This window comes from Stegodyphus dumicola, chromosome 11 (genome assembly GCF_044657685.1).
Source record: "Stegodyphus dumicola isolate Sdum_Otavi_A_Nest chromosome 11, ASM4465768v1".
NCBI classification, from domain to species: Eukaryota; Metazoa; Arthropoda; class Arachnida; order Araneae; family Eresidae; genus Stegodyphus; species Stegodyphus dumicola.
Window position 1 is genome coordinate 118,992,344 of NC_140778.1, and position 26,010 is coordinate 119,018,353.

At 34.8% G+C, this 26,010-nt stretch overlaps 1 protein-coding gene across 1 annotated transcript in view; it reads right to left on the bottom strand.

Moving 5' to 3' along the window:
• LOC118205192 (uncharacterized) overlaps window positions 1-24,740 on the bottom strand; it is a 77,240-nt gene extending 52,500 nt beyond the window's left edge. The window contains exons 1-4 of the mRNA XM_085827147.1: window positions 24,590-24,740; window positions 24,396-24,497; window positions 18,839-18,964; window positions 4,579-4,665 (exon numbers count right to left, since the gene is read on the bottom strand). Coding sequence (XP_085683273.1) covers window positions 4,579-4,597 — 19 coding nt within the window. The 5' untranslated portion in view covers window positions 4,598-4,665; window positions 18,839-18,964; window positions 24,396-24,497; window positions 24,590-24,740. The remainder of the gene's footprint in view (window positions 1-4,578; window positions 4,666-18,838; window positions 18,965-24,395; window positions 24,498-24,589) is intronic.
• Window positions 24,741-26,010: the final 1,270 nt, after the last annotated feature.

Consider the following 26,010-nt stretch of genomic DNA (forward strand, 5'->3'; position numbering starts at 1 on the left):
GGCGTGTGTGTACTGCCAGCTTGATCGCCAATGTTAAAACGATTATGAGAATTACCAAGAGCTGCAATTCATAGGAATGTACAGCCGTTTAATATGAAAATTGGCCACAACTTTAAGAAGCGATAAAAAAATATGAATGGAAAACCCTTCGTAATGCAAAATATTTTGGATAGAAAACCAAGTGGTTTATGGGAAAAAAAGGCCGGATACCTTCTTAGATATACGCACTGAACTCTGGTCATTGTGATACATGTGTTAGAATTAATGATCGTTCTTTGAACAATTGGTGTAAATGTCAATTCTTGAAAATATCTCTGATTTAAACCATCTTTCATTTTTAACCCGCGAGCACACGCGGCGGGTATGTCATACCCATGTGCATTTTTCTTTTTGTATATTTCTCGCCCATTCTTTCATAAAAGGATGAAACTTGGTGTAGCTGAGTTCAAGGTAACATACTTAAATGGGGGAAATTCCTGAAGTGGCAAGTGCAATGGTTTTTTTTAGGACCAACATTGTTCGGGCATGTCATACCCGCGCGTGTACTGGCGTTTCTCAGTGAGTCACTTCGCAACTTCTCGTTTTCAAGCTTTTAGTATAAGTTTTTCTTGAGTTGTAAGCATGAGGCCGTATATTCCTTACGATGAAGAGATGAAAAGATTGAGAAATCTCCTTGAAACAGTTTTTTCTGATGAGGATTCATTTAATGAAGAAGAGGAAGATGTTGATGACGAAGAATATAATCAGTAATCATGATTCATCCGTATAGAGTAGTGATTCAGATACAGAAACAGAAAATGAAATTCTGGAATGTAGCAATGAGTTTTATGTTGGAAAAAATGGAGTAAAATGGAACAAAAATAAATTCCGGACTAATGTTAGAATTGAGGCCAAAAATATTATAACTAAACTCCCTGGAAATACAAAGTATTCTAAAGACGTCTCAACACCTCTAGAGTCCTTTTCATTGCTTATCGATGAAGATATTTTAAAACACGTAGTTGATAATACAAATATTTATATTGATTCAATACGAGAAAATTTAACTCGTGAACGGGATGAGTACTTTTCTCAAAGCCTTAGGGAGTTCCTGATTCTGGACGAACTCTGACCACCGATGAACATGTTAACAATGGACCGCCCTCCAAAAAACCTGAAATGACTTACAAGAGGTGTACAGAGTGCTCCAAGAAAAACGATAGAAAGACTAGATTCATTTGTGAAAATTGTAGCAAAAGTATATATATGGAACATATGACCCCATTTTGTAAATAATGTTAAAAAAATTGTAAGTAAATAATTTTTCCTCTCCTTATTGTTTCCTATTTTATCTAAAATGAAGTATTAATTTGGTTTTACATTTTAATTTCTTTTAAAAAAACGATTAATTTTTTTCGGCAAATTTTTATTTACAATATTTTTATTCGGGTATGACATACCCGGCGCGTGTTCTCGTGTTCGTCGGATCGGTGCGTGTGCTCGCGGGTTAAAGTTTAAAATGTGTTCTTCTTATAGCAGTTTTCGTTCGTATCTACTCAATAAACTTAATTAATTTTAAATTTTAAATATTATGGCCTTAAACACAATTCTTTACTAAAATTAGTTTTGAAATTTCCCTTGACTAAGAAAGAATTAAGATGAGAAATACTTTTTTAACATCTGTATGAAATTCCAGAACTTTTATCATTTGGATTCGAGACAATTTAGAATTTATCCCTCGTATAATGTTACGCCTCGCTCGATATGTTGAGTGAAAAAAAAGCTGAATGCTAAGGATTGAACCTTGTTTCGATTACTGTACATTAACAAAAATGTAATATAGAAACTGCTTCACCTACTTCAAGATTAGAACGTCTAACTAAAACTGCTAGTAAAAAAAAATGAACGTTACAAATATTACAAAACATTACAAGTAATTACAAATTATAATAAACATTACTAAAATTTAATACAGATTTAATATCTTTTTGAGTTCTGAAACCTTTTTGGCAAATCAAAAAAATATGAAAGAAGAAAATTGTGTCACGAATTCAGTATCACATTATGAATCGGATTAAAAATTTTAAGTTCTACTAACAACAAGCCCCTACTGATAATTAATAAATTCTTAATAAGTTATACTAACATTGTTAGTAGCAATTAATTGCTATTATCTATTTGCAAATTATTTGCATTTGGTAGTTCATAGTCTAATTTGCCAGACTCGCGCCTGCTAGATTATGCTTCCATTCCTCTAAGAAGTATTCACTGTTGACTTAGTCACGATGCTCTAGTTTCCTTGGCACTATCTATGAACAGCGTCATAAGAAAACGATTGCCGTAGTTAAGAGGAATAATTAGCTTTACGAATGTTAGCATTTTTGTTATCTTTTTTAATGTTATTGTGTGCACTGACATTATCTAATATTTTCAGTACGTAGCTTTCATTCCTAAAAGTACTTATCTAGCATTCTTATCTTTTTCTCTGCAATTTCCGAATTTTAAGTCTTTCACAAATTCTTATCTTTGTAGATATTATATATAATTACTTTGTGTTTAGTTTTTGTTTATATTTCATGTCCATCATTTCGTTTTGTTCTTTGCTTTTTAAATGCTTCTTCTAGCATTGCTAGGTCGTCACGTTTGGTTACTTATACCAGTAATCCTCCCTTACTAATTTTCTTAACGTTTTTATCTCCTACCTTCAATTTGATGGGGATTAGAGTTTTACTATTTTGTCTCTTAATTATTCTACGTACTATCCATCTTTGCCTAACCAGTAGAACATGTTCTTACCCTAGTCTTTTCGACTTATGCGAAATTGGTTTTTGTTGTTTCCATAATTATAATAAACTTAAAAGTTAAGCTTCCATAAAATTTTCTTTAAGTGATAATAATAACATTAATTGATAGAAATTTTGGTTGAAATAATTTTCATTATATTAAAGTTTATTATAATTTTCTATTGCTTCAGTTTTTGTTAATGACTTAATTTTTTCCTGAGATCGAGGGGATACAGAACAGCTATATGAATCATAATCACGCAGGAAAACATGATGGTAAATGAACAGATGGCGTTGTATATCAGCACTTCAGGTAGGCATCTGGTGTTTCCTTAGTAAAGCTTGTTAAGCTGTATAGAAAACAGGAAATATATGTGTACACGGGATGCACTTTATATATGGTTTAGGCTGGAGGTAGCTTACGAATTGCTGTAAAATTATATTGGGAAAGGTTCCCAATTAGATGTGTAAAACCGACAGCCATTTTATGTATGAACATCGCAAGGTCGCTACGTAGGAATTAACGCGGCAAGGCCATTGCGGACGAACACCGTTTCTTCAGACATGGCTTTAGTGTTAAGTATCGCCATCGCCGTTTTCAAATAGCCGCAAAACCTCAAGCAATTTTTAAAATATTCGGCAACCCATGCGGCATCTCTGTCAAGCATGCGTCATTGCTATTGCATGGAATATTGGTTGCCTCTTATTAAATCGCCTTCTTTGTCTACTATTTGTTATAATATTAAAATTCTCCTCATAATGCACTTTAAACTACTATACCTTTCGTGTTCGTTCTGTATTTCAGGTCCATATCCTGAAATCGTCTCCTACTAGACTCTCCAGTATGACTATTGTTCACACCAATGTTCTCTATATCCCCTCAAAGGATATGCAGATTTTGATGCATCTTATATATATAGTGCACAATCTTAGATTTTTGTAACAAAGTGAAGGCTTGTTGAATTTTTCTCCATACTCCGTTTAAAAATCTTCTAACTTACATCCCCTTAAAATAATAGTTCCTAAAATCCAGCTTTATAGGCGAGATGGTTATCCGTTGATCATTCGATTTAATATTGGGCAAGTAATATTTTTAGACGTAGATGAGTAAGCAATTCAAGGGAATCTGTTTAGGAACAAAATTTTACGATACATTTCAAATATGCCTCTTTATTTTTAAGAAAACGTTTACTTATTTTAGGCTCAGAATAATTTTGTGATCTTATTAGTAATTAACATCAGACTTTACTTTACATTCAACTTAAACTAGGAAACTGGAATTTTGCTTTATAAAATTTGATGTATATAGCTTATTAATAAAACCTTATTAATAAAAGCTTATGAATTAAAATTAAGTCTGCTTTATTTTACACATTATATTTGCAATACTGTTATGTAAAAAGCAATAAAACGCTGCATAGGAACAATAGATGTTCAATAAAACACAAACAAACTTAAAAAAGAACGCATTAACATGGTAATTTATAAAAGTTTCTCACTTTAAGTTCTAACACGTTGATAAATATTGATACCTGCTGTTAAAATTGAAAACAATGTACAAAAGGCTGTTATATATTTTTCTAGAAAACGTTTATTATGTCAAAAATAAAAAAAAAAAAAAAAAAAAAAAAAATCAGCAGATTCAAAATGTCACATAGTTCTGATTTCAAGCATTTTCATTTTCTTATACATAGTAAATAAAAAAGACACTTTTAAAATATGTTAAGGAACGAAGACACTTTAAAAATACGTTAAATAGAAAAGATACTTTAAAAATATGTTTTCAAATGCTAAAATACAAGTAAATTTCACATACCTTTACACTTACTCCCCATATACAGGCTGAAACCAGGTGGACATTCACATATGTCTTCTCCTTTCTCGTTCAAAGCACATGTGCCGCCTATATGTGTGCAGCAAAAATTAAAAATAATTAGTTACATATATTAAATTTATATCTACGATATGAAAAGCTTCAAAATTTCAAACATTGAAAAAAACGTGTTAATAAGTTTCGCAAAATATCTACTGCAAAAATTAGCCACAAAAATATCTAAGTTGCTTGAAAGTATTTTAGTTAATTTTCCACTTGCTTGAAAGGCTGATGAGGCTTTTCCTTATGAGCCCTACCTAGAAGACACGTTTCGAAGGCATATACCATTCCGCTAAAAGGAAGATGAACAGAACAAACTCACTGAAGACATGATAAAATATACACTACCTGGTCATTGCGATTGTTACACCAAGAAGAAAAGTAAGTATAAAAATCATATTTATTGTACTTACACAATATAATGGGTGGAAGATATGATTAATTTTGTAGATGGTTTAGGATGCACAGAGTGCAGAATTCAGTATAGAGATCTGCCGCATGTGTCAGTAAAGACGAGTGTCAGTAACGACATGGGTTTGGATATTAGATACGAGTGCTGCATTCTAAGCGAATTCATGTCTATGCCAGAGTTTGTCAATCTTACTTGCAACCGAATGGTTGCTTGTCCGTCCCATAGGAACTGACGATAAGGCGTTCTCATAGGGTAAGAAATTTTTAGAACGTACAGTAAGACCCCGCTTAACGTTGTTTTGTTTAGCGCTGTTTCGGTTTAGCGCTGTTTTATTTCAACCTCGGTCCCACCAGCGGCCGAGCGGTAAAATCGCTGAACACTGGTAGTTCGGTCCGAGGTTCGAATCCCGCGAACGGGCTGGCTGCATGGGCGTTTTCGTGGTTTTCCCCATGTGTAACGTGTATACGAGCCAGTTTCCCTTAGAAAGTCCTCCACGAAGGCATCCCTCCCCTTAGGCAGATAGCCCTAGTGTGCTTTGCCGTATTCTCAATACACCAATACACCAATATTTCAACCTCGGGATTCCCCGAAATTGCATGAACTACGGGGATTCCTCGAAATTGTGCTCAGCGGTAGGTTTCCAAATAAACATATCCGACACTGTGTAGTTATGTTTCTTGTTTGGTGCGGTGAGGTGCTGTACGGAAGCATTTTTATCATTTGAAACATTAGTTGACATTATTGTAAGTATAAATTTACATAATACTATAACGATTAATACAGTGACAAATATTATGATCTTTAGTTTTTATTATGGGTGATAATAAAAAACAAGAAAAGAAAGCAACCAGAAAAAGCATTTCACTGGAAACTAAAAAGCAAGTGATTAAAGATTAGATTCTGGTGAGAGTCAATCTCAAATTAGTGCTGCATTGAATTTGGCAACTTCAACAATAAGGACAATTCTTAAGAATAAAGAAAAAATACTGTCATCGGCAACTGCAACTACGTCGAGCTCTGCAACTAGAATTACCCGTTCTAGAAAAAACATTATAGAGGAAGTGGAAAAACGACTGTCTATATGGATTGACGACGAAATTGAACGCAATATGCCATTAAGCCAATCTATCATAATGCCTTCTTGAAAAAAAAATGCAGAAAATTGGAAACATAGAATAGACTGAATGATCTGACTGGCTTAGAATTTTATTTGTTTTTATAAATATATTCGTTTATATTGTTTTTATTTTTGTAAGAAATAAATGTTTGGTTTTATTTTTATTAAAAAAACATTATTAAATTTAATACCTAAACAATTTTCTAATTTACATGTTAAGATAGCCTAGTTTAGCGCTGTTTCGCCTTACGCTCTACTTTGATGAAACGGATCCCCCGCGTTAAGCGGGGTCTTACTTAAGCGGGGTACTTTCCAAAGTAATAATCGAATACCCTAGCATCGATGAAAATCCGAACAGCACGGGCAACATATTGTATTGCATTATCTTGTTGAAAGATGGCGTCACGCAAGCTCGATGATAGAGCACAGCTACTGGCAGTAATACAGCAGAAATGTGAGGGCGGCTTTCAGGAGGTGCACAGGATGGATGTGCACCCCATACCAGCTCGCCAAACGCTAGGCCTATATGATGATGACGATTGTAAGCTCCTTGGTGTCTCCACACAGAGATACATCAATCATTATGCTATGCGCAGAACCGATATTCGTCCAAAACGACAGCGTAGAAACATTCTTGTGTCCAATATCACACCATTGTAGGCCTGTTTGTCTCTGATGCAGAGTCAAGCTAAACTGCCAAAATAGTCACTGTGTTGACAGTCAGTTTAATGCTGCAGATGTCGTTCTATTGTTCTTGCGGATACCTGTAGTCCTGTACACGAGCTATTGATTCGTGCCATTGATGGGCCCACTTTATTTGTGAATTGCTTCAATTGGAGCTGTGAGGTTTTATATCTTCGAACGGTCAATATGGAACGGTGAATATATTTCCAAGACTCAGGAAATCCAGCTACTTGTTTTGCTTGGAGAAAAGGCTCCTGAATTAGCAGAAAGTATGCATCTTCCTCCATAGCAAACATGACCCGTTGTGCCGTGACAGCTCTCGCTCTCTGCTGATTGATTTGAATTATTTTAATTTCGTCAGGCTTCTCAATGTGGGAATTGATGTCCTGCTCTGTCAGCAAATCAGGCTGGATATTGACATAATGCTAAGTATTGAGAAGAAGTGAGTAGACGGAACTGTTGAATAGATGGAATGATGTAGCTTTGACTTTTTGGATGCTAGTTCTTGATGCTGATATATATGGGAGCCGTTAAACGATTTTGTCTCAGTATACTGTTCGGGCTTGGACTTTTAGTATCTACGCATGGGCCATACAATTTTCGAATTCGTCAGAGGACTAGGACTTTCAAGGTCGAGAGTGTCAGGAGTATACCGAGAATATAAGGATGGGGAGAAAAAACTAGCGATCGTGCAAATTGGTTTGGTTTTGGTTTATTTAATTATGGCAAAGTACACTAGGGTTATCTGCCTAAGGGGAGCGGTGCCTTCGTGGAGGACTTTCTAAAGGAAACTGACTCGTATAACACGTTACATATGGGGGAAACCATGCCCATGCAACCATCCCGTTCATGGGATTCGAAACTCGGACTGAACTACCAGTGTTCAGTGACTTTACCGCTCGGCCGCTGGTGGGCCCGTGCAAATTGCAAAGTACAATTAGCCTTGAATGAACGTGGTGTGAGACGTTTCTGCCGTATTGCACATAGCCAGCAAAGCCAAACATTAACTCGAATTAACCATCCAGCTGTAACAGGGAGCCAGTGACGATCGGTAAACAGTAAACGGATCGTGCATCACTCGCTAAGCCGTAGAGCCAGGAGAGGACCACATTGCTCAATGCATACCATTGAGCTATACGTCTTGCCTGGGTAAAAGCACACAGAGAATGGACACAGGACAGGAAACGAGTAGCATGGAGTGATGAGTCACGATTCCGACTTCTTAACACCGACGAGAGGCTGAGAATATGGTATCAGGCTCATGAAGCTATGGATCCTGTATGTCAGTTTAGAATTGTACAAGTCCACGGTGGCTCAGAAATGGTCTGGGGTGTTTGATTTTAGCAGTGTTTGAGAACCTCGGTCCTTGTATCAACGTCGTTCAATATGATTCAGTATTAGAGTTGCTGGGCGATCAATCCCATCCATTTTTTTCTTGTCATTCTCACTGATTCCATTATTGTCCTGTCATTCTCATCAGAACATACCAGCAAGATAAATGCACCTCTCACAAGTCCTAGTTGGCTACTGCCTGGTTGGAGGGCATTCCTTTTACTTCTATGTGTCATGAACTGGCTACCAAGAAGCTCTTACATAAATCCTACACCTAAAGGTGCAAAACCACACTACACAACACTAGCGAACCTTACTGAATTATGGACGTCACTATTCGATGTTTGGTAAGCCGTTCCCTCAGAAAGCGTCCACAAACTTTTTGAATTTATGACTAGTCGTTTGGCAGCTATTATTAAGGGCAGAGGAGGCCAAACTCGTTATTCACATGCTATTCTTAATTTAGTGGTACTTCCGTGCATTTTGTTTCCTAACACCAAAACACTCTACTTATCTTTATTAAGCTTAAACGCGCATTATCCGCTCCTTTATTACAGCCCTGGGAATATAGAATTTGGCAAATAATGTCATGAAAGGCAGTCTTGCCAACATTATCATACTTGATACGGGCATAAATTATTCTCGGTCCAAATGACCTCGAAATCTATTATTTGCATTTTTATCGGAAGACTGATGTTTAATTTGTACATGACCTATCGTATTTTAATGCAGTCCAGTAAAACAAGCTGTTTATAGCTAGAAGACTTAAACAATATCCTTTTGCTAAATTCGTTTCTCGCTGACATTCCGTAACATTTTATATTAGAACGGGACATATTATAGGGCTAGCTTTAGATTTCGGCACTGAAATATTTATACAAAACACTATCCAGTTGTTTAAGCATAGGTGTTTCAAAATTTTCTGATTTTCTGAGTACCAGTGTTTCTAAATGTAGCAGATTTAGGTAGGATATTAGTAATCTTACGTTGTCTACAATTATAGCTATTAAATCTCATATCCTACATCCAGTATTATACTTATATTTTTTTATTTTAATAAAATTTAGGTTTTACTGGAATTTTGAATTCAAATACTTCTATTTCCTCCTTTATCAAAGTTTGAAATACTTCAAATAAATGAATATAAAGACATGTATTGCTGTGTATAGATTTGAAACTTTAAGCAATGAACTTCTAAGGTTTATTTCCTTCGTTTAACCAGGTATTTTATGCAAGGAATCTTTGCTATTACTTTTCTCTTGCCGTTTTGCCGCCGGAATGCGAACTATCTCGCGTGTATTTAAGTGGACGTTTGAGACTGTGACGTTCGTGTTTTGCCTCGTGGTAGCCACGTTCCTAAGGACGCTATTCTGAGGTAAAAGTTTCAGTCTTAATCCTTCCATTATAGTTACCGATAGCATGTCACGCCGGTGAAGTTTATTTCCAGTGAGTCAATTTCGCAATTAATTTACTCTGCGTATACTTTGGATAGTAGTTATTTAGATTTATAATGAATTTCTGTTTGGAGTTCTTGCCATAAATGCTGGCTGATTTGAAAGCAGCAACTGTGCTTTCAGTTTATCATACTTATTTATAAAGTAAAGTTACTTTTACAACATTCCCATGTCTGTGTAGTATTTTTCAGACTTAAGATTACAACCAAAAGATGGGGTGCGCAAGTACATGTTATAGCAGTCCCATGTGCAAAATTGCAACATTCTGAGGCTAATCGTGTTTTAGTTATGCGAGATACATACATACTTAAATACCTACAGACGTCACAAGAAAAATTCTTCTGAATCCATTTTGCATTCCGTTTGGGGAAAACGAGTCTTCCCTTCTGCCTGTATGTACATATGTCATGCAGAAAACATTGTTGAATTGGATTCACGTGTGATCAAAATGGATATTTTCGTTGAAATATGATACTCGAAATTTTTTTATACTTTCTTTACTTCGTACAAGGAAGTAAAAACGTTTAAATTTTTTTTAAAAAAGAAGCTGTGCTTAACCTTTAACTGCTGTGAGCGGTCTCTCAGACCGCGCGACATTTTCCATTAAATGCTTCTACCTCTTAGAATAATTAATGGGTATTGCCATTCTTAGTACCTTCCTAAAACAGTTGTCCAAGGTCACGTACCAAGTCGCATTTGGCTAGCTCTATTTCTTCTTTTATTTTTTAAAAATTCCCCCCCCTCAGCGGTCTGTGGGACCGATCACAGACGATACGATTCAAATTCCGGCCCGATAAAGTTCACTTTTCGTTGTTGTTACCTATTTCACTTTTTTATAAATATTCTTGAATTTGCTTCAAATGCCTGCAGGAAACGTTCTATATATCTTACCCAAGACCAAATTTAATGAATACATAGTTCGAAATTGGTCTAATTTAGAGATCTCTGATGAAAGTTCCTATGATGAAATTATTGAAAGCGACCACTACACAAATTCAGAAATATCTGCCGATGAAAATGAAAATCCATGTTCTCCTTCTACGAGAGATTTTTTTATTGGGAAAAAAGGATTCAAATGGAATTCAAGAGCCCAACAAGGGTGTTCGAACTCGTAGTCACAATATTATTCTTCGTTCAATCTATACAACTGCTCGTAGAACCCGACGTTGGCCTATGGCAATATTCTTCAGAAACTTGGATATCTGTGCAATAAATGCATTCGTATTATTGCAATCTTATCCCATTGGCTCCGAAAATGAAACGAAAAGATTTCATTAGCAATTCAGTTGGCGTAGTCTCATGTCAAACGGAGGATAACTTCATCATTTTTACCTAAAGAATTCAAACTTACAATAAGAGGGGCTTTCGGAATAAATGATGATGAAGGAACATTGCGATCGAAGACGATAAATTAGATAAAAAAAGAAAGTGCTATATTTGTCGACCGAGCAAAAAAAAGGAAAAGAGCTTACAAATGTATAGAATGCAAACAACCAGTGTGTCTACAATGCAGTAGAAAAGCATGTATAAAATGCAGCTCGAATTATAATTTTTAAAATAAAAAATTAATTTTCTATACTCTTATTAAAGCATTCTTATCGCAAATTTTAATGTAAAATAAAAAAGTTGAATTTTAAAATTTACTTCTTCCATCCAGATACCTAAGCGAAGGATTTATTATCATTGTCTATATTTTATTTTAATGAACTGATTTAAGTACAAAATTTGCTTTATATCTTCTTCAAAAAGTTAAATATATGAAATTAAATAACATTTATTCCAATAAGAAAAATAAAACAATATAGTCTTTTGTTTTTAGCAGAAGCAGTCTGGGAGACCGCTCACAGTAGTTATGCCACAATTTAAGTCACAGTAGTTAAAGGTTAAATAACGGTCTTTCGGATTACAGTAAGAGAATAAACGACAGGCTTCGAGAGTATTTATTATGTGCTTCATTTTAAAAATATCATTCGTATACGAGTATATATTGTAAGGAACTTAAGTTTTACTAACGTTTATTTTATTTTAAATCTTTACTATCACTTCTTATTTTCTACTTCCGGCCAGAATTATAAGCGTGAAGGTATTTATGCAAAGTTTGTCTGGCGAACGCCAAGTATTTAAGCTGTGGTCTTTTGCCAAGCGAGAGAGAGGAAGCAGTGAGTCAAAGCAGGCCGCTTACCTTAGAAGTTACTTAGTTGCTGTTTGCCTTCCAGGCCAGAGGTTTTAGTCCTCTTGATAAATTTAAACATATTGTAGTGTTCTCAGTTATCTGTACTACATACTCCTTCCTGTTAATATAAGGCCAATCTTCCACGTTTATTAGTTTAAAGTTAAATTAGAGTTTAGTTTTATTTTTATACTTTTACGTTAGACCCCAAGTGGCGGTTCGGTGTATTACGAAGTACGGAAGTTATTGTATAAAGAGAAAAATAAAGCGTTTTGTATACCCTTCGTCTGTATCCTGTCTACTTACCACAATTAGTGAACATAGCTTTAGTAAGCTCTCTGTTCCGAGTCAGGTCCTTGTATGTTCCCGAAGAAGGTCAGAAGGAACATAGACCCTGATAGTGGCGCCCAACGAAGAAGAATAACCATGGCCGAGTTTCAAGAACCTGTGCTGCCTGCAGAAACGGCTCAGAATCTAGAAATGCCAGCTCCCGCCCTGGAAGGATTTGGTTACATCGTCCAGACCATGCGCGCTTCGATGAAACCAGAAGAAACATTTAACGGAAACTCACCGGTAACCAGTTTTTTGGAAAAATTGGATGACCACTTCATGCTCTATCCCGTGCACGAATTTCAAAAAGTTACCTTAGCTACCAGGGCTTTGAGGGGCCAAGCGCTTAACTGGTTCAAATGTATAGGCAGAAGTCTCTTGGGTCAAGCAGGAAGTCCCACCTATATTTACGAAAATTTCAAGACTGCCCTACTAAAAGCCTTCCCTGTTGTAAGGGATCGTGCGAAATTAGAAACGGAACTTTTCAGTATATATCAACAAAGAATCGAAAACCTCTCGAGCTTTATTTTAAGAAAAATACACGTTTTCAAACTCTTGTATGGAAACCGTCCGGATCCTGAAATAATTCAAGTGATTTTGCCGAGGTTACTGCCCGAAGTGCAAGACTTTATTGAATTAAGAAATCCGACTACACTGGAAAAGTTATTTGAGCTAGCAATCCAGTTTGAAAGTAGAAGAACGGCGGACGTCGAAAGAAGACGCCAATATCAACAGCGAAACCAATTTGGTACGCCAAGACTACAGCAAACTCAAACACACGGCTACGGATGCAAAGCGAATCAGTGGGCAAGGAAACCCGAGCATTCAAAAACAGCCGGCGAACGTCGACAGTTCAATAGCAACCCAGGAAAAAAGTCTCAAGGCCAGGGGAAAAAGAAGGAAAGCACGGAAAGGAAAAATAATTTAAACTAAAACGGATTTCTGCTGACGAGAGGGTGCGGAAATCCGAAGGCCACGAAAACCCCTCTTCCTACAAGTTAAATACAGTAATGGTGAAAAATTTGACTCTTCCGAAGATTGAAGTCTTGGTGAATAATATCCCAGCCACCGCACTCCTGGATACCGGCGCGCATTGTTCCTGTGTGGCAGAAGAGTTTTTAGGAAGTATTTTCGCAAATACCGCATATATAATGCGGATAATATGACAGTGTTAGCGGCGCAAGGAGTAAAATGTAAGTGCGTAGGTAAAGTACCTTTGTATATCCGTATCAAGGACGAACAAATAAAGGTGATGTTTTTTATAGTAAAGAATCTGCAAGCACATTTAATTTTAGGAATAGATTTTCTTTCAGAAACACAGGCTACGCTGGATTTTAATGAAGCGTCCCTTAAGCTGACAATGAAACCAGTTCGTACTGAAAACGCTGAACCGCCGATGTTAAAACTTGACCACCTGCCTAATGACGAGCAAGATAGAATCCGACAAGTGGTAAGTGAATTTGCTTCGTTATTTAGTGATATTCCAGGATTTACTCAGGTTACTAACCATAGTATTGACACCGGAGATGCAATGCCAGTTCGTCAAAAACCATACCGTTATGATAAGAATAAGGAAAAAATTATAGAATGTCATATTACCGATATGCTACGTAAAAAGATCATAACGCCCATCTCAAGTAGTTATGCTAGCCCGGTGGTTTTATGTAAGAAATATAATGACTATCCTTTGGAGCACCCAAAAAGGTGGAGATTCGCTATTGATTACCGTAAATTAAATTCCATAACCAAATATCCGGTATATCCGTTACCGATCATAGAAGAAATTTTAAGAAACATAAAATCAACCAAATTTATGACGACTTTAGACTTAACGACTGGTTATTTTCAAATAGGGGTGAGGCCTGAGGACGTGCCTAAGACTGCTTTTATAACCAAGTCTGGCACTTATGCATTTTTGCGTATGCCGTTTGGCCTTTCAGGGGCCCCGGCAACATTTCAGCGATGCATGGACATTGTGTTAAGACCTGTTCTTGGAAAGTCCACATTTATCTATTTAGACGATATCATTATTGCTAGTGATAATCTCGACCAATATGTACAGGATTTAAGACAGGTGTTTTCTTTATTAAATGAGGCCGGTCTAAAAGTTAATGTCGAAAAGTGCAAATTTGCAGCCCCTGAATTAAAATATTTAGGTTACAAAATATCTCAAAAAGGGATCGAGACAGATGAATCAAAAATAATCGCTGTACAAAAGTATCCGACTCCAAACACGGCAAAGAAGCTCTCTTCTTTTCTAGGACTTTGTTCATATTATAGGTCCTTTATAAATAATTTTGCAGCTATTGCTGAACCATTGTTAAAATTAAAAAGGAAAAAGGCAAGATTCTCGTGGACGGCCGAAGCCAATAGTGCATTCGAAAAATTAAAACAAGCATTAACGCAAGCCCCTGTGTTGAAATTTCCTGAAAAGGATGAGAATTTAGAAATTTCAGCGGATGCTTCGGATTATGCGGTAGGAGCGGTACTTTCGCAAAATCAGCAGCCCGTGGCATTTTTTAGCCGAACTTTAAATCAAACACAATGAAACTATTCCGCGACCGAGAGAGAGGCACTTGCAGTTCTGTTAGCAGTGCAAAAGTACCGAGTCTATTTTGGAAAGGCGCCGATAACAGTGTACTCTGATCATGAGGCGGTAACTAGATTGTACTCAGGAAAAAATTTATCCCCAAGGTTAATAAGATGGGCACTCAAGCTGCAAGAATATAATCTGGAAATCAAGCATACGCCCGGAAAGGAAAATATCGTAGCAGATGCCTTATCAAGAATTAAAATAGATGAACAAGGGAATACCGTAAAGGTGGCAATGCTCACAGCATGTACAATAAATTCCCGAGAAACTGTAATAACTGAACTGGGTAAGGATCCTGAGTTTGGAAGCATTTATGAGTATTTGAAGGATCCTGAAAATGTTAGCCACCAAGATATTGTGGCGATAAGAAATAGGGCGGACCATTACGAACTAATAGATGGTCTATTATTTTATACAAAAACTACGAATTCCAACAACGAATTTCGACCTGTAATCCCAGCTAGTCTTAGATTAAATATCCTGCAGGAGCTCCATGACAGCCCTTTAGCTTCTCATGCAGGTATTCGAAATCTATCCAACGCGTACGCGAGGCTGTCTACTTTCCTGAACTGCAAAAGTTAACAAGGGCGTATGTCCAGTCCTGCCCAACATGTCAAGCAGTTAATTATATTAATTTCCGCCCGGCCGGGTTTCTAAATAGTATTAAATCCGAATTTCCAAATGAAATAATTGGCATCGATTTATTGGGCCCTTTCCCAAAAAGTCAGTTAAATAAAAGTCGCTATCTCCTTGTTATGGTTGATCATTTTAGTAAGTGGACCGAAATTGTTCCCTTAAAACGAGCATCCGCGAAATTAGTTACTGATTCTATTTTAAATAAATATATTTTAAAATACGGGGCGCCCCTAAATGTTATATCGGATAATGGTCCTCAATTTGTAAGTAATATATTTGAAGACGTGCCAAAAACTGGGCATACGTCATTTAAAAATGGTCCCGTATCGGCCGCAGTCAAATATAGGGAAACGGGTCAATAGAAATATAGTGAAAATTATCCGTAGTTATGTTAAAAATTTTCATAAAAGTTGGGATAACTATGTCAATGAATTTGCTTTCGCCCTTAGGACCGCAAAACATGATACAACGGGCAAAACTCCTGCTGAGTTATTTCTAGGCAGAAAGATTATAACACCGTTAGATAAATTATTTTATGTGCAACAAAGAGCCCCAGAATTTAAAATGAGTGATATATAAAAACTAATAAAAGAAGCAAAAAAGAATACGGAAGTAGCACAAAGAAAACAGAAGCTCTATTATGATTTGAAACGACGGGGAGTAACTTATAAAGTAGGGGATGAAGTTTTAAAAATTAAGCATTCACTTTCTTCAGCACCAGAAGATAAAACTGCCAAATTTTTTCCACGATTTGAAGGACCATATGTTATAGAAATAATAACTCACGCTGTAGTAGTGTTAAAAGCCAGAAATGGTGAAACCTGTTCCGCAAACATTGATCAAATCAAGCCCTACTTCGATCGTAATAAAATGCAAATATTTTCAGATCTTTTGCAGGATCCGGCACGGCAGACACCGCAGGCACAAGCTCCAGAGGTGGAAAACCGACAAGTACAAGGGCAAGCCAATGAGAGACAGAAGCATGTGAAAAGAAAATTGCCCCGCGGAAAAATTGAAGGTAACAAGAAAAAGAAGCCGTTCCACCGTCCAGAAAAGAGAGTTCACGAACACCCCCAGAATGAAGAAGGGAGAAGGACGACGTATGTGAAGAGAACCAGGAGAAATGACGGCAACTATAACCCGGCTTTAAAACGGAAGATCTACTCATCCGACAGAACTCTCCGCAGCAAAAGTCGCCGAACTGCGGAAGGACCATCAGCGGCGGAGGAAAAGTTACAAGGAAAAATTGAACGGCCAGCAACGAGGTCCAAGCAGGAACACAACAGAAGTTTCCCGGTTCCGCCAAGACCAGATGCCATCAAACGGCCAAGACCACAAGCAGAGGAGAAAAAGAAGGTATTCAAGGGTGGCCGAACTGGAGAAAAAAGGAAGCTTCCAGAGGAAAGCACTGAAGGGCGAGCCCGTACAAGAAGGAGGATAAATCAAACTACTATCTGCAGTACCTTTAAAGACTGGGCCCAGAAAAGGATGTCCGAATATTACAAAGATAAGTAAAATTTTATGTTACTTTGCAAACTTAAGTTAATCTTTCATTCTTACTGCAAGTGGCAGATTTCAAGACGTTTTACCTCATGCGAGGTCTACCTTTATCGCCAAAAGGGCGAGAAATGAGTTGTCACCGATTTTGGTATTATGTTTTTCAATTACTCGCGCGTAAAACTAAAGTTGATGTATAATAGCGTTGTGTAATAGCGTTGTTAATATTGAAAAAAGTTATTGTATAAATTTTATTTAAAACATTCTAGCAAGAAAGAAGTTTTAGTCTGAAAGACTTTTTGAAATGTATTATTTCAATGTAGAAAGAATTGGCACTTGCTTTGAAAGGAATAGAAGTTGACAATGTACTATTAATGTATGTTTTCAAATGTGTAAAATAAACAGTATGTTGATATGTTCTTATATACAATGTGAACTGTTATTTTAAATGCTAAGAAATACCGTGATATGGTAAAAGTGAAAGTAATGTTAAAAATTTGTTATTCGTGTGACTGTAAAGACCAAATCATGGCGAATATGTGTTAAAGGTTGAATGATGTAGTTAGGCTCTCCGACGCTACACTTTAGAGTTAGCCACTTTTAGAATAGTACCTCAGGGTTTACAGTTGAAATTTGTTAAGAGGTCTCGTTATGTTGAATTTTAACACGTTAGTGTTTTGATTGTAGGAGGAAGTGTGGCACACGTAGACAGAAACACATTCGTGTTTGGTGTTCTTTTACAACACATGTCAGAGAGCACGGGGAGAGATAATTAAAATAGTCATGAATGAAATAAGAATTTTAAGAGCAGTATAATTGTATATGTTACTTGCCATTTCATTGTGTAACATTTCATTAAACTAGTTTTCCTTCCAGAGATCTGGAAGGAACCAGATTTCAACTAAAAGCTCCTGTTTAGATGCAGTACAGATGAAAAAAATTTTTGTATCCTGGGAGCTGCTATTGTAACAAATTTCTTTCTTTTAAATTTCTAGTTTCTAGCGAAGTATGTTTGTAAAAGATTGGCCTCGCGTTAGATTCTAGAGCTAAAAGTTTTCAACAACGTCGTTTTAGACCTCAGTTTCAAACTAATTAACTCTGGCGGGAAGTATGTAAGGATCTTAAGTTTTACTAACGTTTATTTTATTTTAAATCTTTACTATCACTTCTTATTTTCTACTTCCGGCCAGAATTATAAGCGTGAAGGTATTTATGCAAAGTTTGTCTGGCGAACGCCAAGTATTTAAGTTGTGGCCTTTTGCCAAGCAAGAGAGATGAAGCAGTGAGTCAAAGCAGGCCGCTTACCTTAGAAGTTACTTAGTTGCTGTTTGCCTTCCAGGCCAGAGGGTTTAATCCTCTTGATAAATTTAAACGTATTGTAGTGTTCTCAGTTATCTGTACTACATACGCCTTCCTGTTAATATAAGGCCAATCTTCCACGTTTGTTAGTTTAAAGTTAAATTAGAGTTTAGTTTTATTTTTATACTTTTACGTTAGACCCCAAGTGGCGGGTCGGTGTATTCCGAAGTACGGAAGTTATTGTATAAAGAGAAAAATAAAGGGTTTTGTATACCCTTCGTCTGTATCCTGTCTACTTACCACAATTAGTGAAGATAGCTTTAGTAAGCTCTCTGTTCCGAGTCAGGTCCTTGTATGTTCCCGAAGAAGGTTAGAAGGAACATAGACCCTGATAATATGAGTGGAAATAAGGTAAATATCTGTAGATGATGTAAATAAGTATGTTTAAAAAGTGCATTGTTAAATTTGTTTTTCTTTGAGCAGAGATTTTAACTTTTCTTTCAGATTTAAATATATTTTTTAATCATTATAAGCAATTTTGTCAAAAAAATTCTAGATATTTTGAAATTTGAGATTAAAAGTATTCAAGAAAATGTTTTGTTTAAGATTCGAATTCAGGAAAATTTATTTTTCATCTTACTGGTAAGGAAATGTTTTAATTTAATAAGATATGATATACCTGCGCAAGTGATTCCTGTGCCTTCGAATCCTTCTTTGCAGATGCAGATTTGTTCTTTGAACCTTTTATTTTTTACCTTAACATAGTCACCGAAGGTGCAGTTTTTCTCTTCGCCACAATTGCATTCTGTAAATGAATAACATTATTGCTTACGTACTTTGCTCACATTTGACAGTCCACATCTAAAACCGTCTAACATTATTGCAGCTTACACAACAGAATTTTATTTAGTTTAAAATTTCTGCGTAAAAGCATTATGTTTTACTAACATAGTTCGGTTCTGAATTAATGCTGATTTAACATGTGCTGTATAATTGCGTTAATTTAGGCAGAGATTGGCTACTTGAATGTACCACTAACAGACATATTTAAGGGTAATGTAAAAGATTCATAAATCCTTGTTTAATAGAAAAAGAGACAAAATACATAACTTCAAACTTCTTTTATATTTAAAATGCGAAATAAGATAAAATTTCAAATATTGAATCCTTTTCATGCAGGCTAAAGTAACATGAGAGTTTTTCTCTGCTATTGTGTTTCTTATCATTTTTTTAAGTAATATGAGAGATAGTCTGTATTTATTCTTCGGTTTATGATTTATTTATTACAATACTATGACAGATAGTCTCTGTTATTATCCTTCTTATTATTTTATAAGATTCTGGTTGAACTGATAATCCTTGGAAACTAGGATACTTGAGAAGTGTGTAGGGACTATTCGCTGACTTCTTAAAACTGCAAAAACGAGTCCAAAGAAGGGTTAAATTGCAGTTTTATATTACTCCAGAATGTTTAAAGTCTGCTCTTCTCGGACTTACAGGAAGCCTCCACTTGGGTTTAAAATAGAAAAATAGCAATTTAACTTATGCTAACTAACTGAAAATTTAGCAGAAACTTTACAGAAATAACTAACAGAGTTGGCCCTTTTTTAAACATCACTGGTGAATACTAACAGGCACACAGCAATATGGCTGAGCGGACTAAGAACTCGCTAAAAGAGCTACAGAGCCAGGAGGCTGAATACGGTCTGTTAAGCTCTTCTACGGGAGTTACTTTGAAAAGAAGTTTTCAACTTCGTGGAGTCTTTACTTCATCCATGGCTTGTCCCTAGGGCTATCAGATGTAAAGTCTTAAAGTCCGGACGATACGGAAGGGCCTGTACTAAGAAGTAAATAAACTCGAAAGAGTACTAATAGAATAAAATGTGAAATATAAAATAAATAATTCTTGTAACTAAGTTGTGGTAATTCACATAAATATTCCGACTCTACGGAAGTGGCTGAGATGACTTCCAATTAAGCACTGGTTCTACCTCATTCACCTAAACCGCGATCCTGAATACTCATTCTGGCAGAGAATTGTAGGTGAGAAACAAGAGAGTAAAGGAAAGCTGTTAAAAATTAAAAATAATTATTAGGAAATTAAAATAACCCCTACAATTTTTATTAAAGTAATATGAGAGGGAGTTTCATTTATTGTTTTTCCTTTACGTAACATTTTATCGTAAAATGAATAAGAATAATCAATTATACATCTGGCGATGTATCGGAAGAGGGAATGCATCGTGACTCTGATTGATCCTTGCGACTGAGAAACTAAGATATTGTCTCGGATTTCTCTAAAAAAAGATGAAATTTTCTACTTCCTTTTCCTAGTAATTTTTTTATTTGTTTGTTTTTTAAGGGGGTAGAGCCTAATTTCACTGTGATTTCAATGTTAAGTTCTGATCACTTAGAACATTTTTACAGGTAATCCTTTTCGCGTGCAAAGATCTCGGATCATTGTTACTTTCCTTCTTGGTTAGCTTTTAATGTATTTTTCATTCTGCCTTTCCTACCCTTGCCTAGAAAGGAAGAAGAAGCAATTTATTATTTCAAGGCTTTTCATATTTTATTAACAAATCGCTAGTATTCTAGTTCTCGTGCAAATCTGCATGCCACATGACGAACTATGAAAATGTAATAACACAGCCCCATTAACATAAATAACGCAGCTCCATTAACATAAATAACGCAGCTCCATTAACATAAATAACGCAGCTCCATTAACATAAATAACGCAGCTCCATTAACATAAATAACGAAGCTCCATTAACATAAATAACAGCTCCATCGACTTGAGAGGTTTCCCTTGCTTTCTTATTTAACAATATTCATACAAAAGCAGAAGAAGGCTGCGGAGAATAACAGTTTGACGTGATTTTTGAATGCGATACTGTAACCTGCCAGCAAAGAAAACTTCGTTGACGCCAAAAATGTACTACTTAATCGCAGTGACACTCCCATTATATCATTCACGATGTACGGCAAAAATACTAACGCCTATAAATCGGTTAAAGAATCTTTATATTGTGACTGTAATATTTATCCATCAAATTAAAAATCTTTGTACACTCAGTAAAATAAATAAAATATGTTACTTCTTTCTGTTCGTTAGAAAGCCCAGTAGCGAGTAGCGGAAGTATGTTTCACGTTAACAATTTCTAAATAATGGTATCTTAAAACTAGCAGCTTCGGTGCCAGCCTTCGTCTGGCTTTTAAATGTACCGGAAAAATGGCTGAGGGGAACTCCAAACGTTAAATTTAAAAACTGCTTAGAATTTTACTCTGCAGAAAAACTTCATAAAAAAGTTATTACGTATAACAAAATTACAATGAAATAAGCAATATCCCTTAATACAAATATTAATTATCCTAATAAATGAATTAACCCACTTCCCTTTGCAAAATCTTAAGATCTCAAATGGTATAAAGGAGATTAAGAAATTTGTTTCCTAAAAAAATCACTCAAAACTTTTCAATATCTTAAAAACAGTGAAATGAGCAATAAATAACATAAAAGAATACAAAAAACAAAAAATTCTGAAAAGCAAAGTATATTTAATGATATCTTATGTTATATTTTCAAGAGAAAAAATTAGGTGCTACTTTGGTAGACGGTTACACAGATTTTTGGCAATTTACATTGGCGCAATTGTTGGCGCCGTTTTTACAGTCATCAGCCATCTTGAAAAATGCTGTTTTTACGTATATTACGCATATAGTAAAGTATTTGAAACGTTAAAAAATAAATATCGTTAAAAATAATGGATTAATTTTTTGTTGAAAACGTTGTTTTTTAAGATGGCTGGCAAATGTAAATAAATACATTTACTAAGAGTATAAAATGCTAAAGTAAGGTTAAATTATTACTTTCATATACTAGAATAAAAACATCGCTATAGAAACATTGCGCCAACATTTAATTGGATTAATATATGACTTAATTGGATTAAAATATGAATATCGAATTAAAAACATCATACCAACGTTATAGTAAACGAAAATTATGTACTTACATTTTTTTAAAGTATTTAACTGTCGTATATTGATAAGTACCACAAAAAAGGGGTTCTTCTAACGATCTTCATCTGTGATCCACATCTCTCGCACTTCATTGAAGAAGCAATTAGCAAGGTTTTCTCCAAAAATTTAAAATAAATTTCCTCTGACGCTATTAACAATTTACAAATAAATCTTTGATTAGAAAAGCCAGGTTGGCCAAAATAAGGTCTCAAAGGTCAATTTTTTTATTCCGATACCACTAATTCTTAGTAATTACCAATAACAACATTCATCTTCGAAACGGACATATCCATTCCATTTGAAATCTGAGGAATTCGAAGAGATGAATAATAACATTTTAAAATGGCGCGGTAATTCACAAATATTCAGTAACCAATCAGGGAGTTGATTACATCACGCATAGAATTAAAATTATTTAAATAATGATTCATAATAAAATCTTTTTAAAATAAATGCAAAATTAAATTGTTCTTTAATACTTAACAGCCATAAATAATGTTTAAAACATTAGATTAAATTTATAGATATTAATAAAACCAATTACTTTTTAAGTAAGGTGACGTCATTGATTACATCATCCACAACAAAAAATTATATAAAATATTATAAACAAGAAAATTTTTATTTCAAATAAAAATGCAAAATTAAATTGATTTTTAATATTTAGAAGCAATAAATAATACTTAAATCACTGAATTTATGCATAATAAAACGCATTATTTTTTAAATAAAATGACAACAAAATATCGGTTACCATAAATAATTTATCTAGCAATGGGTTTACCATAAGTCGTATTACTCGCCAAACGAAAAATCGACAAAATCCGTGCAACCGTCTACCAAAAAAAATGACAATAAAAAATAATAATAAAATGAAATAATAATAAAATAAAATATGCCAATCTTTTAAAACCAGTGACATAAGAAATACGGTGAAAAATTGTTGCCAAAACCATATTTGTAAAAGAATGAAACTATTCAAAATAATGCGATTTCATCAAAAATTTATCAACAACAATAAGGAAAATTGTTGCCAAAATCGCATTTTTAAAGATGTGAGATGTGAAAAGTGTACTCGGAAGCTTCATTTAAAAATTTTTTTTTAAATACAAAATATTATAATTTTTCCAAAATTCTTTTTGTAAAAGCAATCGCAAGGATGAAAGTTTAATGTGTCCAAAAATCAAAGAAAATTAACTGTACATTTCTTTAAATAAACTTTTTTAGAAAAAATTTCGCTGAAAAGGTGTTAAGCTCCCTTTGTTAAATAAATTCGTATTTAATCGATTTTTTGAAACACGAAATTTATTTTAAGTTCGTAAAATAGCTAAATGCCTACGGTTCATGACGATGTGAAAATGGAGTGCGTAGAGTAAAATCTCTCTTTCCTATAGCCCATTATGTCTCAAAATGACGCGATTTCGTCACAAAACATAAACAAAAAATTCTAATTCGAATTTCAAAAAAATCGCTTCGAGGTTCACTGGCTTTTGTCTAGATGCACCTATGTACCAAATTTCGTAGCCGTGGGTCTATTAGCTTACGCGCAGCGCGAATGAAAGACACTCACACACACAGACTCTTTGTTTTATTATATGTAGAGATTCAGCAAAATGCATAAATTATTTTCAATAATGTTGTCTGCGTAGAGGTTCGTAATACATTGGATGCGAATTTCGATTGAATGTCGGTATGTTTTCGTCGAAACGTTGTTCACGATACCGTCGTTTCTGAAAGAGGAGATTTCTCTTCCTAGTTCGTAACTATTGATAAATATTATTGTTGTCCTTTCTTGGCATCTAACTGTTTTCTGTCTTGGTGCTTGCTTTAAAAATTACCGTTAGATCTAAACTTCAGCATTTCAGTTTTATTTTAATTGTTGTTGTTCATTTAGTAGGAATAATCCTGACAAATCAGAATTTCAAAAATTCGGTGAACCATAACTTCAGGTTCAGAAAATATTAGACAGCGTAAATGCACACAAAAATACTTTAAGACTTTTTTATTTTCTTCACAGGCATTAACTTTTAATGAGTATTACGGATAAAACGCAGTATTCTGAATTATTTAAGGAAATAAAACTCGCTGTATAAAGTGCGTTTTATAACTATGTTTTTAAAGTAAATCTTGTAGTTCGAAGAGTATAATAAAATATTTTAAAAAAATAACTCACTAACTCAAATTTAGTAATTTTTTTAAGAAAAACTACATACCTCTGCATTCAAAATAATAGTAATGAGCAAATCCCGGTGGACACTGGCATAATCTTTCCCCTTTGGCATTTGGAGCACATTCACCATTCGTACATCTACAAACTGAAAAATAAAATAGTAATTATATTAAGAATGTCTTGTACAAGTGAGGTTTCTGTTTAAATACTGACTCTTTTACATAATGCATCAAATACTTTATTCAGTTGCGTGTATATGCCGATTCTTCATTTTTAGCCATGGACAGAAAATTAAGCTGCAATCTTGTTTGAAGGACAAAGGATCTCCGGTAAGTGAACCTCTTCCAAACGTATGGATCTTCGTCAATTCTTTCATAATAATGCCTCCCCAAACAAGCACACAAGCTTCACTCTAGTCGTTCCTGATATTAGTGGGATAAAATCGTATCTCTCTCTCTCACCATAATAACTGGCGCCGAAATCATTTGGCAGAATGAAGTGACTCTCATCAGTAAAGAGGATGTGACTCTACTGATAAGGCATCCAGTCTAGCTGTTCTCTACAACACAGAGACTGTGACGCCGATTAGCTATTGTCAATGGTATGCAGCATTAAGGATGGCGGATGAATAAACTATCTTCATAAAGGGATCTGGCTACAGTTAACCGGGACACCGGTTCTCTTGGTAGCCGTGTGCAACTAATTGAGCAATATTGCCCGCTGCCGTCTTTTCATTTGAAAGAATGTATATCGGTCATAAGTCACGCTTATTTTCTTCGGCCTACCGCCACCAACTTTTCTTACAGCTGCACGTTTGGAAGAAGTAGAAGCATGTGTCGTTTGGAAGTCATCTTAAAATCATAAGCTTATTTTTGGAAATAAGCTAGAGGTTTCAAACTTTTACAGATTCTTTTGTAATATTTTTGACGAAACTGGACATGGAATTAACATTGAAGTTAATTTTTAAAAGCTATTTAAAATAAGAACTAGATCCTATCACTTTTACATTAACCATGGAATTATAATTAAGACACAATAACACGCCTGAATTAGTATTTATTCAGAAGTCAAACAACAAAAATCAGCGTTAATTTTCAAAATGTTCACAGCAAATGAACATTTATGGTTTTGCAGCTGAGAATGGTGCTTCGCTAAAACTATCGAAACTAGTCCTGTGAAAATTTTGAAAATTAACGCTGATTTTTGTTGTTTGACTTCTGAATTAGCATGGAATTATAATTTTTTCTTCAAGTGGAATTTTACACAAATGGAAATTATGATATATTGTTTACCTGATTTACGTTTTACAAATTCAGCTTTTAACGGGGTTTAAGTTTTGAAATTAGATATTAATATATTTTGCAGTGTTTATTTGATAAATCTGTGCATGAAGTTTAAACAAATTTTCTGTTAATCTGCTTAGAATCGCTGTACAATTTTTTTCCTTAATATTAATTTCATTTAAAAAATTCATGTTTTAAAATTTGCTATTTTGCTACTGAAACTAATGCTTTTCTGTAATTAAAATAGAGATTTGAAAATTTTCTATATATTTATTATTACATATTTATCCAACTCTGCACAGAAATTCCATTAACATTTGTTGTTAGTTTTAAAAATAATTAAATTAAAAATTATTTAAATTTCTCGTCTTTCCG